The 17,876-nt window shown below is 29.9% G+C and overlaps 1 protein-coding gene across 1 annotated transcript; it reads right to left on the bottom strand.

Annotated features, from left to right (window-relative positions):
* Nucleotides 1-4,647: 4,647 nt before the first annotated feature.
* LOC114166671 (pectinesterase-like) lies at nt 4,648-9,657 on the bottom strand. Its single transcript, XM_028051432.2, has 2 exons — nt 8,451-9,657; nt 4,648-5,634 (listed from the first exon to the last, which is right to left on the bottom strand). The coding sequence occupies exons 1-2, from the start codon at nt 9,577-9,579 to the stop codon at nt 4,943-4,945; spliced, it is 1,821 nt and encodes a 606-aa protein (XP_027907233.1). The 5' UTR covers nt 9,580-9,657; the 3' UTR covers nt 4,648-4,942.
* Between the last annotated feature and the right edge of the window lie 8,219 nt (nt 9,658-17,876).

The following is a 17,876-nucleotide window of genomic DNA, read 5'->3' as shown; positions in this document are numbered from 1 at the left end:
ACGTCAGGTACATGTAAACCAGTGCAGCGACTCCCATTCATATTCACCACATGTTGTAAGATCTTTGAACAACAATAGGTACGAGACACTCATGTATGTTGTACTCTTGTCCGCAAAAATTGTGCATCCAATAAGATCCAACAAGTAAGCTCATGCGGAATACCCTTAACAACTCAATCAGTGGTGCCACAACACCAACAAATATGGAGGGACATTAGGACAAAATTGTTCCATTATAAGTAGATGAAGAAGCATGAACACATGATCTTAATAACTACTAAGTAAGGAGGTAAATATATACCTCGAGGATATTCAAGTCCTTCTTGGTGTTCCTATTACACTTCTCCAATAGCTTATGGCTTGTTAACAAGGGCTCGTCAATAAAAGGGTCGTCAACCAAGAACAACAACAAAAATACAAAAAATAAAATAAAATAGCTCAAACTAGATTTCGCAAACCGATACACTCGCATTTTGAAAGCATGTAACACCGATTTCTGAAAGCTATTAAGATCAGTTTCTAAAAACCGGTAACTATAAACCAAAAGGGTTACAATCAAATTATAAAAAAATTGAGGGTGCAAGAAAAAAATTTGGGGATACAAGAAGAAAAACCCAATTAAAATCAGATAAGATCCATTGAAAGCCCAACTCATCAGTATGTTATAAATAAATAAATAATACTTTTACTCGGTCCAACAAGAATGAGGTTCAAAAAAAACTTTTTTCTTCCCCTCAATTTTTCAAACACAAAATCTTTCAACTCATGGTTTTTTCTCCCTTTCTTATAGAATTTTCAATTTTTTATTACCATTTATTGCCTTACCACCTCAGTGGCCCCATTCCACAGTCAGACACCACCATTTGTAGTTAATATTTAATATTTGTGTTTAATTTGCATACTATTGTAATATTTATAATTATTATATTATATGACTTTACATATATATATATATATATATATATATATAATTGGTTTTAGTTTTAATATTAGAAAATAAATTAAAGAAAAAATAATTAAAAATTTACAATTATTTTTTCAAATTAAATGAACTGCTCTATGTAAGCTATCAACCATTATGAATTAGTTTCCTTCTGTTAAAGTGGATAGATTAGTGGATGAGATTACATTAAACTATGTAAACAATCTCTGTATCAATCCTGAAATGCAAAAGAAAAGCCGATATTTCCAAAATTTACTTTCAATTAGTTTTCAATCTCAAAAAACTAAAAATAATATTACTTTATTACTTCTGTATAATATGAGGATCTAATAAACTTTAAAATAAATCCGTAAAACATAGATCTTTATTTTATATATATATATATATATATATATATATATATATATATATATATATATATATATATATATATATATATATATATATATATATATATATATAAAAGGATGTGGGGAAAGGATTTGATAGGTTAAACTCATTTACTATCGGATCATAAGTACTTATTTAATAACAATAATAACAACAAATTTCCTCCGCATGCGAGAACAACAAAAGTCAGAGCAACAGAGGCAAACTCAGCAAGAAATGGTCAAAACCAAGAAGAAACAATGAATGATAAAACATGATGAAGGTTGTTGGACATTGTTGCTGATTAACAGATGTATTTAAGGATAAGATGCTTTAGAATGAATTCTGTGATCACAATCTACGCTTTACCTTCATCATTTTCTTTGTCATGATTTTCTTTTTTTTTCACACTCATATAGTTTAATTCTAAATTTTGAAGAAATTAAAATAATATATTTTCTTTTAATTCATGTATTAATTGCGATAAATATTTAAATGAATGATTTTTGAAAGGAAAATTTAAGAATAAAAATAATTATTTAAAATAAAGTTTAAAAATAAAAATAATTTATCAATGTAATAAAAAGATGAGAGATGTAATTATTTAAAAGAAAAATTTATGATAATTAAGTCATAATTAAAAAAATTATGATGAAAAACTATGGTATATAATTTTTCGTTTAATGTTTGTAACATAATGAATATATAAAAAACGGATGAGATGAAAAAACAAAATTATTTTCAACAATAGAGAAATATGATGAGAAATAAGAAAAGAAAACATGTGTTGTGTCTAACTCCTTATTTTCTTTTATAAACAAAAGAAACATAATTACTTTTAATTTTTAATAATAAAAAAATATATATAAGAAATAAGAATAAAAAGTATGAGTTTGTGTTTAACTTCCTATTTTTCTTCATAAATAAAAAAAGCATGAGTTTCATAAACAAAGAAATATGAGTTTGTGTCTAATTCTTTATTTTTTATCATAAACAAAAGACAAGAAAATATGTGAGAGTTAAAATATGTGAGAAAAAAAAAAACTCAATAAAACTGTTTATTTTTTATTGCATTTAATTTTATATTTTATTATTTATTAACATTAAATTTTATATTTTATAAAAGAAAAAATATCTATCTAATCTAATTTTCACTAATATAATATATACTAGTAATTTTAAAATTTTTAAAAAATTTAGGAGGGTCATGACCCTACACCAATTTATTTATTTTGCAAGACTTACTGTAACCCATCAAAAGAAAGTAAGCTGAGAAGGGTTATGTTTCCATGATCATACGTTTATATTGAACAAGAGACAATTTTGTTAAGATTTTTTTTTATATTTTATTTCAATTTTGAATGAAAGACAATAATAGATTGTGAGTGTATGAGATGAGACATGGAAGGTTATAAATGTGTAGAAGTATATGGTATGCAATTAAGTTAAAGTGGGAGGGAAAAAGAAGAAAAGAAAGATAGGTAGAGGTAGAGATAAAGGAAGTGAGATGTAATCGATTACACAATACAAAGCATACCATAATTTTTTTAATCGATTACGTTCCTAATCACTTACACCCTTTTTTAATCTATTACAATAAAAATCGTCTAATCCACTAACATGAGAAAATCTTTTAGGGGAACATGATTTTTTTAAATGAAATTGTGTGTGCGACACGATTTGCCTAATTTTGATGTTTTTTTTTTTTATAAATTTGTTCAATTTCAAAATTCTTTTAAAATTTGCTCATTCATGTAAGTATGCATACAGATTTGCCTATATTACAGAGAGAAAGGGGCAAGATATTAGAATGATTAGAAGATGATGTTGGTATTGTTTTTTTTAAGAGATTGGGAGGTAAATTTAGAATGGATTAGAAAATGATAGTTTGTGAAAGTTTATTGATGTGACATATAACAAAAAACTTAATAAAAAAAGTTAAATTATCAAAATATCCTTGTTATTACACGTAATATAAAGTTATATATAAATAATTTAAAATTATTTTTATAAATTTGATTGGATGATTGAAAATATAAAAAAAATTATTTATAAGAAAATAAATAATACAATATATTTTGTATGAAAATAAATTTAACATATAAGGTGAAAAATAATTTATTTATATGAAAACTTTTTTTTTCTTTTTATAGTAATTTTAGAAGTAATAATTATAACCATAATAAATTATTATTACCGCTAACATAGATTTAAAAAAGGTGAATTGAATCTACATGTTGGTTTTAATTACTAAATCACATACAACAAAAATTAAATAATGAAGAAATAATTTGATAAATTCAACAATGTCATCTTCTAATTTCACTATGAACAATGAAATTAAATTTTCACTAAATTTTCCTAATCATTTTCTCACATCACCTCATATCACATCCAAAACAAGATGTTATTGACTTCCTAATCATATAGCTTCCCATTCTATGAACAATACATTCACCAACAATGTTTGAGTCCTGATTTTATTAGTCTCCATGGTCGTCAAAGATGACATCATGTAAGGTAGAAGTATAGGGATTAGTACACAATACATTGTAAGCATGATTGAATAAAAAAATTTATGTTCCTGAAAATATGATTCTATTTGTTTTTTATTTCTAGCAATATTTTTTGTTATTTTTAGATCCCTATTCTTAGTGTTACTTTTTATTTATTACCATTAATTATAGTTAGTTTAGCCACAAAAACCTACAAAAAATAATAATCAAAAGAATAAGGTAATAAAGAATAAAATTAAGATAGGTTAGTTTTAGGTGCTCAACTTCTTTCAGTATAGTATTTATGGTTTTATATAATATAACAATTAATAATAACAATGCACTTCTTCCACAACCGCTTTTTTGTTTTCGATGAAGCCAAAATGAAATCAGATACCACCTCAGTTGCCCCATTCCATCCTCAGACACCATTTATAATTAATATTTAATATTTGTGTTTAATATGCATATTGTTGTAATATTTATAATTATTATTTAAATGACTTTATATATATATAATTGGTTTTATTTTTAATATTAGAAAATAAATTAAAGAAAAATATAATTAAAAATTTACAATTCTTTTTTCAAATAAAATAAACGGTTTATTTAAGCTAACGATTGTCTGGATTAGTTTCGTTTCCTTCTTTTAATATTCATGTCATGTATCAGCGGATGAGATTAGATTAAAGCATGTAAACCATATTGAACTATCTTGAATCAGACCGAATAAAAGATAACATGGCTAAAATTTTTTTTATTTAAGATTGAGTTCAATTCTTACTTTGTAAATAGTTAACCTTGGAATGAGGAATTCTAAGTCTCCAAAACCTTGTAAAATAAAAACAAAATAATCCAATTTCTTAATTATGCAATATCTTAACATACATTATTTTCACCATTATTTAGGCAGTGGGTGATATCACAATAAATAGCCTAAGGTCGAAGAACATGGTGTGTTCCAAAACCCAACCAATACAAGTCAAATACATTTTTCTAAAAATAGAAAAAAAAAAAAAAAACTCCTCTGCATCAATCACTCTTTCCCCTTTTCCTTTGTTCCAAATTCTGGGGTCAACTTTGTTCCTCCCTACCACTCCACAACAACATGTAACAATGACAAGCTGAACCTAATTTACAAGCCAAGAGAGAAAGGAAAGCCCGTGGAGTCCAACCAGCTAGAGCCTCCAATGAAGCTTCCAGGGGTAAAAGCCCGGGCTTCGGCAGCATCAGTGATAACTTTGAACCCTTTCCAAGACACCCTATTAGAGGTTCCAGCACCAGGCCCGGTGTTCTGATATTCCCTGTAGACCAAAGTGCTCAATGCAAAGTTACCACTCCACTCATGCCACCCAACAGGGTCAATCACATCACTGATACTACTCTGCATGAACACAGTTCTTGAGTACTCCTTCCAGGGTCTCCCAAGATAGGTCTTGAAACTCTTCTTCACAGACTCCAAATCCGAAGTTGCACCGATCCTACACTTCTGGATCACAATGCCAGTGTTCTGGTTAGGGTCTACCCTTCCCTGGGCCGTCACCATGTTCTTCTGGCCCGAATCAGGACGCCTGGCGTGGATGTCACAGTCTTGGAACACCACTGCAGAGTTACCGAAGATGAAATCCACCGTCCCTGCAACCAGACACTTCACAAAGAATTGACGGTTGTTGTGGACGTAAAGAGTGTCTTGGTATGCTAAGATGTCACAGTTGTAAAATGCTGAGAGGTCCCCTCCTACTCTTAGAGCCACTGCTTGGTGCTTTGAGGGCCCTGCTGTGTTTTGGAATGTTATGTCCCTGGCGAGAAAATTTTCACCCACCACAGCTGCAACACCGAAACCAAACAAAAGTGACTTCAAAATTGATTACACAAGATGAACCAAACACGGGACAAGAGTGAAAAGCCATGCATCGATCTAACCATTTTTTACTTTCTAGACCCTAGGGTTGCGTGTGAGGTGTGTATTCATCTTTCTTTAAATATTTTCAAACCTCAATTTGAATTTCCTTGATTGGTGTCTACTTCTGATCTATCACCAACTTATTTTAACGGTGAATTTGAAGAATTTGGATTCTCTCTTAAGTTGTTATTCATAATATATCGAATATCACTAATTTTGATATTTTAAAATATATTAAAAAAATATTTAAAATATTAATATAATATATTTTTAATGTTTAGGAGAGGATAACATAAAAAAATATTAGAGAATCTGGACTCGAATTTGAAATGTGAAACAAGAGGTATGCTCATTTTGTTTCTTCAAACAAGAGGCACCATAAATAGACTATATGATTGAATAGTTTCAGAAGCAATGTTGTGATCCAAGTGTTATTAAACGGAAAGCATATTGTAAGTACAAAACTGAGACTTGAAATTGTATGCTTCTCTTGAGGCACGTGGGAACAAATTACAGCTCAGAGGTACAACAACTATATATATACCTTAACCGAAGGTTAAGGCATATATATATATATATATATATATATATATATATATATATATATATATATATATATATATATATATATATATATATATAAAATAGACTTAGGGGAATATTATTAAATTAGGCTAAGATGAGGTATAATACAAAATAAGATGTGACATATGCAAGTTGGATTTTACTAGCAATTAAACCAAAGATCTTAGTTTGATATTTTCATCTATAGAATTAAAATTAAAAGATATATGATATCTTTATGATATCCTTGTCATAATTTCTCAAACGTTTTATAGCATCACACAAGATAATGAATGACGGGTTAGCTGAACATATTAAGGAAAAGCAAAGGTGTGATTAGATTGTGCAAGTAAGAGGTTATATATATTATATTAGTGAAAAGTATTATTTTTTAATTAGACCTAAAGTTTTGATTCTACATAAGTATAACAAAAAAAAAAATTCATAACATATTATTAAAATTAATTTCTAAACCAATTAGAGAACAGCATCATGCATGAATGTTGGTGGCATCAAATTCAGGCTAGAAAGTGGAAAAGAGAAATGCCGAGAAAGACGGGACAACTAGAATGGCATATATAAAGCCAAACTTAAATAAAATTGCTGATATAAAAAGCTAAATAAATTTTGTCTAGCTGTATCCCAATCCTTTCCCCTAGAAGTTAGGCATAATTTGGCTCTTAGCTGGTGTAGTTTTTTCATAATGGCTTATAAAAAGTAAAATGAAAATTCAAAAGAACTTTTTATATAAATTAAAATGATCTCTTATATATGTTGAAAGCTTTAAAAAATTAACTCGTATATAAATTAATTTTAATTTATAGAAAAGTTTACTTTATCATATTTTTTTTCTCAACACATTTTATAGAGAAATGCTCCAAACAGGTATAACAGTAACTTTTGAAAAACATGTTTAACTTTTATAGAAAAAAAAAAGTGTAAACCTTTTTTTTATATCAAATCGTAGAAAGAATATAGTGTCTCTTTCGGTCTGGGAATCCATAGTGCCCGTGGAAAAGTGACACAACACATAGATTGGTTAATTGAATATCGTCAGAAGAAAAATATTGGTTTTGAATTATGTAATTTATTTGAGAATATAATAAAAGTCATCTATAAACACAACATTTACGTAATTTTCTAATGCATGTAATGCTTTCTTTTCAATCATATTTTACAGTGTACGACAGCACACAGAGACCTTTGAAAATTTACCAGCCGAAGAAGAAAGCCATCTTCAAGATGTATTTAAAATGATTTCGAAACAGACACGAGAATTAAATTAAAATATAAAATGGCAGAAAACAACAACAAAAAAAATAGTTTTTGTGCTGAGAATGGAGACCAATCCATGTGGGTGCTGACTATATTTATTGAAAATGATTGTTGAACTTGAAGAAATAGGTTTCTAAATCATTGTTATGGTGAAAAGTTAAGATCAACACTGCGATCCGACCTGGAATTGTTGTTCCTGCTGTCTCCTTTTGGGACCTTAATATCCCAAAATCATAGGAGTTAACATTGTTTATTTATGTTGTCGTTGGTCTAACCATATTCTACACCAATCATGTTACTCACCACGAGTTATTATTCATTACACTAACAAACAACTCACTCTCACTGAATCAACCAGAAAAAGAGATTAACAAACACTTTAATCTCTCACTTAATTTTCTGACACATACACAGTACTAAAATGTAGAAAACTTTTGTATTAATTGTAACTAGTCAGAAACTTCCGCGTTCTGTCATTGTTCATAAGAAACAAAAATGTCACAACCCTTCAAAATCAATGAAAAAGCATCTTCTGAGGACAACACGTGCACAGCATTTTTTAGAAGGAAATTACATTACTAACATAACATAACACGTATTAAACAAACACGACAAGGATAAAATGAAAGAGATTTTACGATCTTATCGAATATCAAACATCTTTTGTGACCACACCTTTTTACAAATGGTAGGGTCCTTAATTAAAAACCAACGTTACCGTTATATTCATCTTTTTGTATATACTTACATTCTCAAGAAAGAAGTGAGAAAATAGAATTTTAGGTTTATTGGTAGAAATTTATTTGTAAGTGGTGTTAAATGTTATGGACTTGTGATTGTGTTTGTTTAATATGGTTAGAAAAAATAAAAATGCTAATGAAGGAAGGATCGATAAACTCACCGACGGTGGCGGAGTGGAAGGTGGTGCTACCATCGACGACGTTTCTGCTGGCGGTGATGATGGTGGTGGTTCTTCCATCACCCAAGAACATGATGTTGGTCTTCTTCTTTGGAACTTCCACATTTTCTTTGTAAACCCCAGCCTTTATCCTTATAACAAATCTCTTACTACTCTTCAACGGAGCAGCGTCCACGGCCTCCGACACCGTCTTAAAGTCTCCACTGCCGTCAGCGGCCACCACCACATCAGCCTTCACTGCCGTTGCCTGAAGCAGCCTCCTGTCGGCGGCAGAAATCCACTCCGGCCAGACAACACCACCATCAGCACCGGCATTGCTCTCCTCCGCCAAGAGCTTTCTATTTTGGCCAACCTTGTTGTCTCGGAGCTTCATGTTCTGTTCGAAGTTGGCAATGTCGGTGTCGGTCATGTTCTTGGTCATGGCCAGCGCGTTGCTGCACATGTGTTCCACGTGCACCTGGCCTTTCTCCAGAGCCTTGCGGATGCGCTTATCGGCGTCCTCGTGCGAGAAGCCGTCGAGGCACGTGACCTGGTTGGTTATGGCGGCGCTGATTAAGGTTTTGAGATCGTCGGCGTGCTGGTACAGTGTTTTCTTGTTGGGGTAGAGCTCGAGATCGCGCTGAGCCTCTCTCAGCTCGTCGAGGGTCTCGTCGATGGTTTCGAGACAGTCGTGGAGCGCGGTTTTCTCGCGCTCGGTGAGGCCGTGCTTGGTGGTGAGCTTCTTCACGGTGAAGTAGTTGTGCTCCACCGCGCGCGTGGTGATGTTGAGGGAGAGTTGAATGACGTCACGGTGAGAGGTTATTTTGTGAGTGACGTTGGGTTCTGAAGCCACAGCAGAGAAGCAGAGTTCTGAGTAGAATGTAGAACTACACGCGCTCTTGAGAATCGCGTGGGACTGGTGGGAGAGGGACAGAGGGGTGCTGCTGCTGCTGCTGTCGGATTTTTGCTTTTTGTTTTTCACTCCGGCGACTATGGCCGCTACGGAGGCTGCCACCAGGAGGGTGGCGAAAAGAGTTAGGAAAAGCTTCTTCTTGTAGAAGGATTTTTTGGAGAGAGAACTGTGGTGGCCGGAATCTGAGATTCCGGCGTAGGGAAGTTTTGGGTTAGTCATGGCGGCTTAGTCTGATAGCAAGAAAGAGAGAGATGGTGAAGGTGCCGAAAGACAGGGGAAGGACAATTACTTATAATGTTGGATTAGAGTGACTATTATATTTTTTTAATTCAAATTTGATTAGTAATTAACATTTACCATATAAAAAAAAAAAATTGGTGGGGGTGGAAAATGATGTAATAAAAAATGAAAAGAAAAACAGTAAAAAAGTTGAGAAGAAGGTAAGAGTATGCTGGCTGCGGTTCGATAAAAAATTATGAAAGTATTATTAGAGTTTAGTAGCTATATATTTACATTGTAAAATTTTATATGGTTATATCTGATCACAATTAATTTTATTTTTTTATAAATGTTTATGGGTCGGTTTATTTAAAAACTGCTTGTTAAGCATTTTTTGTTATATTTTGAGAATATGATTAAGGATATTGTTTGATGTTAAGCTGGATTAGGAGCGGGGTTTGTGAGAATTGTTTCGTTGTCACGTGTTGGAAGAATATGAAGAAATTGTTTAATGACACGTAGTTGCTATTATTTATGTTTATGAAAAATCAGAGAAGTGAGAGATTCGTGATTAATAGTAAAAAGAAAAAAAAAAAAAAAAAGAGACAAAAGTGGTGGAAAAGAAGACGTGAAAAAAAAAATTTAATGACATTTGCATATGATTATTATAGCTATTTGAGAGGTTATTATTCCTATCTTGTGTAATTATTTATGTAATTAATTTATTCTGTTTATCTGTAAAGCTTTAAAGCAACACAAGTTGCAATACTTAATCTGCCTCTTTTCACTTTTCCTGTCTTGTTAATCCAACCAATAATTGTCATTAACAATATATTGCTTCTTTTTCATTTTTTTTTCTTTATTTTTTGGTAAGCCTTCTTATTTTTCGACCGTGCGTATAAAAAATTACTCTATCAGCACGTTTACGAATAAATTTGCCTTTTCATCGTGAATAATCCAAACAATTTAAATACTATGTACTTTCAATTTTTATAATACAATTTGTAGCCTATCGATACATTGTTTATGTTATATTTAATTCATAATGTCCCACTACTATTTAAGGTAACCATATCCAAAATTCATTAAGCCAAAATTTAGTGAAGTAGGTTATATAAACTCAATTTTTGTGAGGTATATATAGTTGGCAAAGATAGTTCCATAAGACCATGAGAATAATCCTGCATTACAGAATCCAGATTTCAATATTTTACATATTTCATTTTAGTTATATTAGTGATTAAGGTGTAACTTTTTTCTCCCAAATATACCCATTCAAAAAAAAATCCGCTCTCCTTTATTTTTCAAACTAAACTCATTTACCGATAAAAAACAAATGAACGTATGAACTTAGTATCTCATCAAATAAAAAAAAAAAATAGATAGTAAAATTTAAAATTATTTTTCGGTCTTGAATTTCAAGGATACGAAAACCAAGAACAAACTACCCTTCTGACTCTTATAACGGTGGCTATGTGTTTTTCTTCTTTGGAGTTTAGTAGTTCTGATTTCAAGAAAAGGTTCCCCTATCTTTTCTTCTCTTATCCTTTATATAGATCTCATACTTATCTGATTTGTAGGAAGACGTGTTAGTGTGACAAAATATCAGCAACCGATTCTTATCTTTCTGTCCTAATATTTTAGAGAATATCCAAGGAATTCTTTGAACTGCTTTCTTTGGACCACGCTGATCTCGTTAATGGGCTGGGTCTATCACATATGGATTGGGTTTTGGGCCAACTAATCATCCAACTTAACTAAGTATTCCGAGTAGGTCGAAAATTACTTGAAAATGGAACCAGTTCGGATTCCAACCTCGATCTCTGGATAGTACACCTATCCTAACTCTCTGTCGAGAAACTCGGCCTACATCCTGCTCGAATTCCTTGCTTGTCACCTCGGTCCATGACAAATATTTAATGAAACTTGTCGTTTTATTATTGGGTCGGAATTGAAATGAGCATGTTGAAGTCGGTCATTCCCTGAATGGTACAAATTATACAAATTACATTAGTGATATTTTAATCGTTTATATAATTTTATCATTACTTGTTGCTACCGATTTTTTCCGACCTTTTTTTCTCGCAAGAATCTAAAAGCTTATGTCAAGCTCATGTCGCATGGACCATTTACTGTGTTTTTATGTTTGTCTTTTACGTTAATTTTGTGGGAATCGGACTAAGGACGTGTTTGTTTGTTCCCAAAGCTTTAGGTCTAAATATGGAACAAGGATATTTGGAAAAGCACTTTTCACCAGAAAGCAATAGGCTAATCTTACAATCAAACTAAATTACTTTCAATCCAAACTCAACCATTCAACGTCATCATCACCTTTGATTTTCAAACCCTAAGTTGTGGTTGCACCACAATATTAATGAGCTTGTATATTTATATAATTACTAATATCTATTTTAGGATAATTTTATTAACAATGTTTTAGTGAAACAATATTCATAATTCATCATTAACATATATAAATTTGTTGCAAGTTTAACAGACTTGCGTATTTAGAAGTTTCTAAAAGTTGCATTAGGGTGAGTATATTAATTATCAGAAAAGGAAAGTTAAAAGAAAAAAAAAAGCTTATCTTTTTTTTTTAGAAAATAAATTATTAAAAAATACTCTAAAAATGTATTAATACATAAAGTACAAAGGTCTTTAGAAATGGATTCGTGATAAATCAAAAAACATTTTTCTATTTTGAATTATTAACCATCATATATGATAGGTTTGACGTATATGATAATATCGTATTCAGTATAATGTTTAAAGTATATAATGAAGAAAATACATAATCAAATAAATATTAACTTTATTTATTTATTATGTCGTTATCATTTTAAAACCCTATTAGAAAACAAATTATTCTTTCCACTTACGATGAAAGTGTTCATGAAAGAGATCAGTATGATGACTGACAATCCAACTAATCATTTATACATACACTTCAGTTCATATACTTTCAAATATAAATATAAATATAAATATATATATATATATATATATATATATTTATATAAATAATGAAATTTTTGTACTTCCTCACCAACCAAGAGTCGATTTCAGAATTCCTTTTTCAGTAGGAAACTGGTGCAGGTGGAAACTGTTTTGAACACTTAAACTCAATGTTTGAGTTGCGCTCTACGATCCTAAACCCTAATCTCGAGATGATTAATTAATATATTGTTACTGTCCTTATTAAAAAAAAACTAAACTAAAGTATTTTCTTCAATTTTAAAATATATATATATATATATATATATTAATTAATTAGAGGAGCAGTATTTGTTAATTTAATTTAGGACTATCATTATAACAACCTACCAGCCACGTTGATGTGCAGTAGGAAACTGAGTTGTTGAATTAACCAAATGCTTCTTTAATGAACGATCACGTGCTAAAGATAGGAATAAGAGTAAGAAAATCTTCCTTAACATAATTATCTAACATTATTTATATAATAAGATAAATTTATTAGTAACAGATATCTGCACTATTTGATACTGTTTCTGTAAATAGAGTGAACTTAGTTATTTAAACAGTGTAATTGAATATATGGACAAATAATAATTTAGGCTTAATTAATCTCCGATGTTATTGTTAATCCAATTGTAGAACATAATCAACCACCCTTCAAGTGGTGGTGGTGGTAGGTACCATTAGTGGCATTTTGTTTTTTTTTTCTTAGAGTATATTAAAATATTTTTCTGTTAGCTGAATGCAACCAATTATCCTAAAATATAAAAAAAGTTTAGATAGCAAAGTCTCAAGAATATTAATTAAAAACTGTTATAGACTTAATAATTGTTTTATTTTCCATCATGAATAACCCCCATTGATGAGTTGCATGCAAAAGGTTTGGAATTTAAACAAAACTTCGTGTTATTTACTACCTAGCATGTCTTAAGCAACTTGTTGATTGAACAAGTGTGAGAGAGATATTTGAAAACCAAAATGTTATATGTATAGATTTTCTTCTGTTTATTTTTCATATATGTACATTATTTATTACCATTGCTTGTTATAATACGTCGAAGGGAAATAAATACAAAAGCACAATGTGATTTACATTATTTTAAACATACATAATATTATATTAGTAGGTAAGTATATTGTAATGTTATTAAGTTAATATATATAAAAAAAAGTAGATATAAATAATTATATAAAAAGTTTATAAAAGTATAACGATAAATTTTTAAAAATTTAATAAATAATATATTTTAAAGGGTGATATAGATATTTTAAAATGTGGTATATTGTTATAGATAAATATATATTAATTTCTTTTGAAAAAGTATGTACAATTTAATTGTCTGATTTTTATTTTTTTAAATAAATATTTTGACATTTATACATAGGTGGAGTAGAACTATATAGTGCATAAATTTAATTGAATGAACTTCATTATTTAGTTAATAATTAATTAATTGATAACCTATTAAATAAATATTTTAATCGATTAGGTAATTGGTCCCTTTTAATTAATTCAATTTTCCTTAACTCTTAGGTAATGCAACATTTATTTTTTTTGTTTATTTTGTGTAAGTACTGATTTTTCTTTCAAGCCTAAAACACTGAAAGAAACAGAATTTTTTTCTTCAACATTAATTATCATTGACTTCATCTATGAATCATGTTTTTGTGTGACTTAAAGACACTTTTTTAGAAATTATCTTATCTCATGTTCTAAACTTTTTGAAATGAACAAACACACAAAACTCACCGTAGACAAGTTGCGATTGTTTAACGCGAATGAGACTTTTGTCTTTGACGCAACATTTTGAATAATATTCAGTTTTTCTGGGTCGTGTTAACCATGCGCATTCATTTTTTTTTTTCTACTACACCCACCACGTGTTTGAAAGTTCTTTTTTTAAGTGATTATATATATTGAAGCAATTTTTTTTCTAACACTTTACAGTGATCACTGTGATTTTACAGATAACAACATAGAGAATAGTGTTGTAAAAAATCAATGTGGGATCAGTGATGAATTGAAGCAGAAGACAAAATTCAAATGCAGAAACATGTGTGAGCTTTGATTTTTCATAATTATTAGAAACCAACAACAACGTTGTATATGTCATGGGCCATAGTATTTGACCTCATCTCAATCTATTTATTTGCATACATTGCATCTAAGTGCATAGATCTTGCATAAATAAATAAAATACACACACAACACATTGGTGACAGATCTTGCAACTTGTGTTTGATGTTTATTACTATTTTTTTCTCATAATATGTGAATGTAAGAAGTTTGGTTGTTTGCATACCCAATGAAAATAAAACATATAAACATTATGTGAATAAGTACACTAACCGTTAAAACGTAAATCTAACTGATACATATATTAACTCATCACGTAAACAGTACAGAGTATTAAAAATGGTTTAACTAATCGGATCATACCCACTTTTATTTATATATGTCAGTTTGGTATCCGCTTTTAAAAAGATGTCAATTGACTTCCAACTTTTGAATTAGGTCATTTTTAGTAATGATTTACAAAATTAAGTATTGATATTTATATTAAAATTTAATAGTAAAAGTCATGAATTAAGTTAACGGTTTTAATAATTTTTGTCTGAAAATGATCTGATTAAGACATTTTTTCAAAAATTAATACTAGATCGACACATTTTTAAAAATAAATATCAAAGTGACATGTCCAAACCAAAATAGGTAACATTTAACTAATTAAACCTTAAAAAAATTGAAAGTATACGTTACATACCTTAAAAAAGAATAAAGAATAGAGTTTAAAAAGTAGGAAGAACACATTATGAAGGTAACGGATCTATTTGGTTCAGATAAAAAATACAAAATATACAAAAAGAATGATTCCGGAACAGACTCTGTACAGATTACAGAGTTTATGCAGACACAACACGTGGAGGATTTGATATTTGCATATAATTAAATTAGTCCAATGCATTCTTTATTCACTACAGAAGATAATGCAGCCATAAAAAAATATACAAATTAATATATGTATATATATATATATATATATATATATATATTGTCAATGAGCCAACTAAGAAGGGATTTAATAATAGTACCAAAGTTCTATATTGGTTACCAATAATTAAGAAACAAATAAGGAATGAGACACTTATTGCGTTTACCATTGGCATGCTAACAATTACGCTAATTTCGGCATTCTCTGTCTCTTTTACTTTAGGATATATATATAAATACAAACACTTATATATGGCCATTGAATTCTGACTATTTATTTAGAATCAATTGGTTTGGTTTAACTGGGTGGAGAAAACTTGAAAATTGAACAGATTAAACCGTGATTTGCGGTTTTGACTTGATGTCTCTGCTTTTGTCCCAAAATTAGAAGAAAATGCAATTTGCAAGATATTATTATGTTGTGAAAGTAAAATAATAAGAGTTTGTGGAACTTTTGTTTGTGATTGGAGACCGGCTACAAAGTGTGACTTTAATTTGGTGTTGCTTTGAGAAAGGGTATTGCATTACGTTGGACTAAACTGAGTGGAGCATTGTTAATTACTTTCACTTTCTCATTGCTTTCTTCCCATACCATGCCCTTCTTCATCACTTTATTTCTGGTTTTTGATTGCTCCATTAGTGAGGTAATTAATCACGAGCTTCTGCTATGGGTAACATGAGTAATGCTTTATAGCTATCGTTCAGTCTAAAATAACTTATTTTCTTTTTTTATTTAACCATTTCTAGACCACCCAATTTTGAGGGAGTTTAAACAACTTTTACTTCTAGATCCAGTTATTGCATAAGAGGGAATTGAGTTTAGCCTTCCGGATTTTGAATTCGGTTGAAACAACAAAATCATTTTTGTTGTTGACCGTATTCATAAAAAAAAAGTAGTTAGTTTATGAGAGTGTGACTCTGTATTTAATTAAGTTTATTTATATCTTGCAATTTCTAAAAATTTCGAAGCAGAAGTAAACAATAAAAGAAAAGGTATACTAAAAAAGTGTTGTTATCACTAGAAAATATAGTCATTGAATGTGGATTATTCAATCCCCTGACCTAATGCAGTTGTAAATGACAATCTTTCATTTTCCTAGGATATGTCAACATAATTGGAACTTTTAACTTTTAAGTCATCTTCTTGCAAGTAATGATTTTTATATGACTTTAATTTCAAAGCTCAATTTTGGCTTGTAACTAATTTTGCTGCCAGTATGAGTACAAAGCGAGTATTAGAGAACACATTTTAGAGTTAGACATAAATAAAAAATTATATAAGCAAGAAGAAATCAATGTAGATTTAGATTGACTAGTCACTTAAAGTTAAAAAATCTGAATACCCAATTAAGAAATCGTCCTCAGCAATGGACTTTTCAAATGCAGATCCATGTAAATAATGTGGCACATCGCTTATTTTAGTAAATATTTATTAAAAAAGTACAAGGAAAGAAGAAAACAAAAAGAATAAGGAAAAGAAAAACCTTCTTTTGCAAGAAAGAATCCAATGAAGGTATTTGATACATTTTCAATAACTCAGAATGCCCACACTCTTCCCACAAATATCATTATCCATGCATTCTATTTTGCTACTCACAACAAGCTAGGTAAGCGGTTAGTCTGGTTGTAACTTCCATTTTGTTACTAATTAAAGCAGAGGATAATATTTTTCCAAAACCATTCTTAGAAAAAGTTCTCAGAAATCAAAACTAATTTTTATTTAAACTAATTTATAGAAACTTACATTAACTTTAAAAAGCAGTTTTTATCTTGGATGTACATTAATTTAGCTACTGAAAAAAAAAATCAATTTTTATCTACTTTTCTACGAATATTTATCTAGTTCGTTCCTTAGTATAGAACAGATTAACCGATCTACAAGCTAGAACATGACAGCTAAGGTTATCAGGGAGAAGCACAAACAGCTTCCATGAATATTGAAGAAAGTAACGGTCTTGTCATGAAAATTGAAGTTATTATTTATTTAATGTCACTGAATAAAGTTGATTATAATCACATTGATACCATAAAAATGATCCTAGATTAATTGAACAAACTTTTCTTTTATAACATCAAATTGGCTATAGCTTGGAGGTTAGGTAGTTTGGGTGGTTGTAACTTGCATTTTAGTTACTCCTTCCAGTAGCTACGTACTATGTTGTGTGTATACTACAAAGTCCTACTATGTTGTTTGTATTCGCTTTTCCCTATTCTACCTTGGGGTTCAATCAGAAATTAGATCTCAAGTTCGAGGTAAATGATTTCAACATACGACTAATAATAGGTCATTTTGCCCCAAGATTATTATGATAAGAATGTTCTTTGTTGA

The sequence above is a fragment of the Vigna unguiculata genome, chromosome 10 (genome assembly GCF_037176805.1).
Source record: "Vigna unguiculata cultivar grain cowpea cultivar isolate G323 ecotype 2 chromosome 10, ASM3717680v1, whole genome shotgun sequence".
NCBI classification, from domain to species: domain Eukaryota; kingdom Viridiplantae; phylum Streptophyta; class Magnoliopsida; order Fabales; family Fabaceae; genus Vigna; species Vigna unguiculata.
The sequence above is the reverse complement of the archived record's forward strand: the minus strand, read 5'-3'. Positions and strand labels throughout refer to the sequence as shown.

Coding starts and splice junctions, on each gene's coding strand:
- LOC114166671 (XM_028051432.2), bottom strand. CDS start 9,579: ATGACTAACCCAAAACTTCCCTACGCCGGAATCTCAGATTCCGGCCAC. Junction 5,635..8,450: donor CTTCCACTCCGCCACCGTCG/GTGAGTTTATCG, acceptor TCGGTGTTGCAG/CTGTGGTGGGTGAAAATTTT.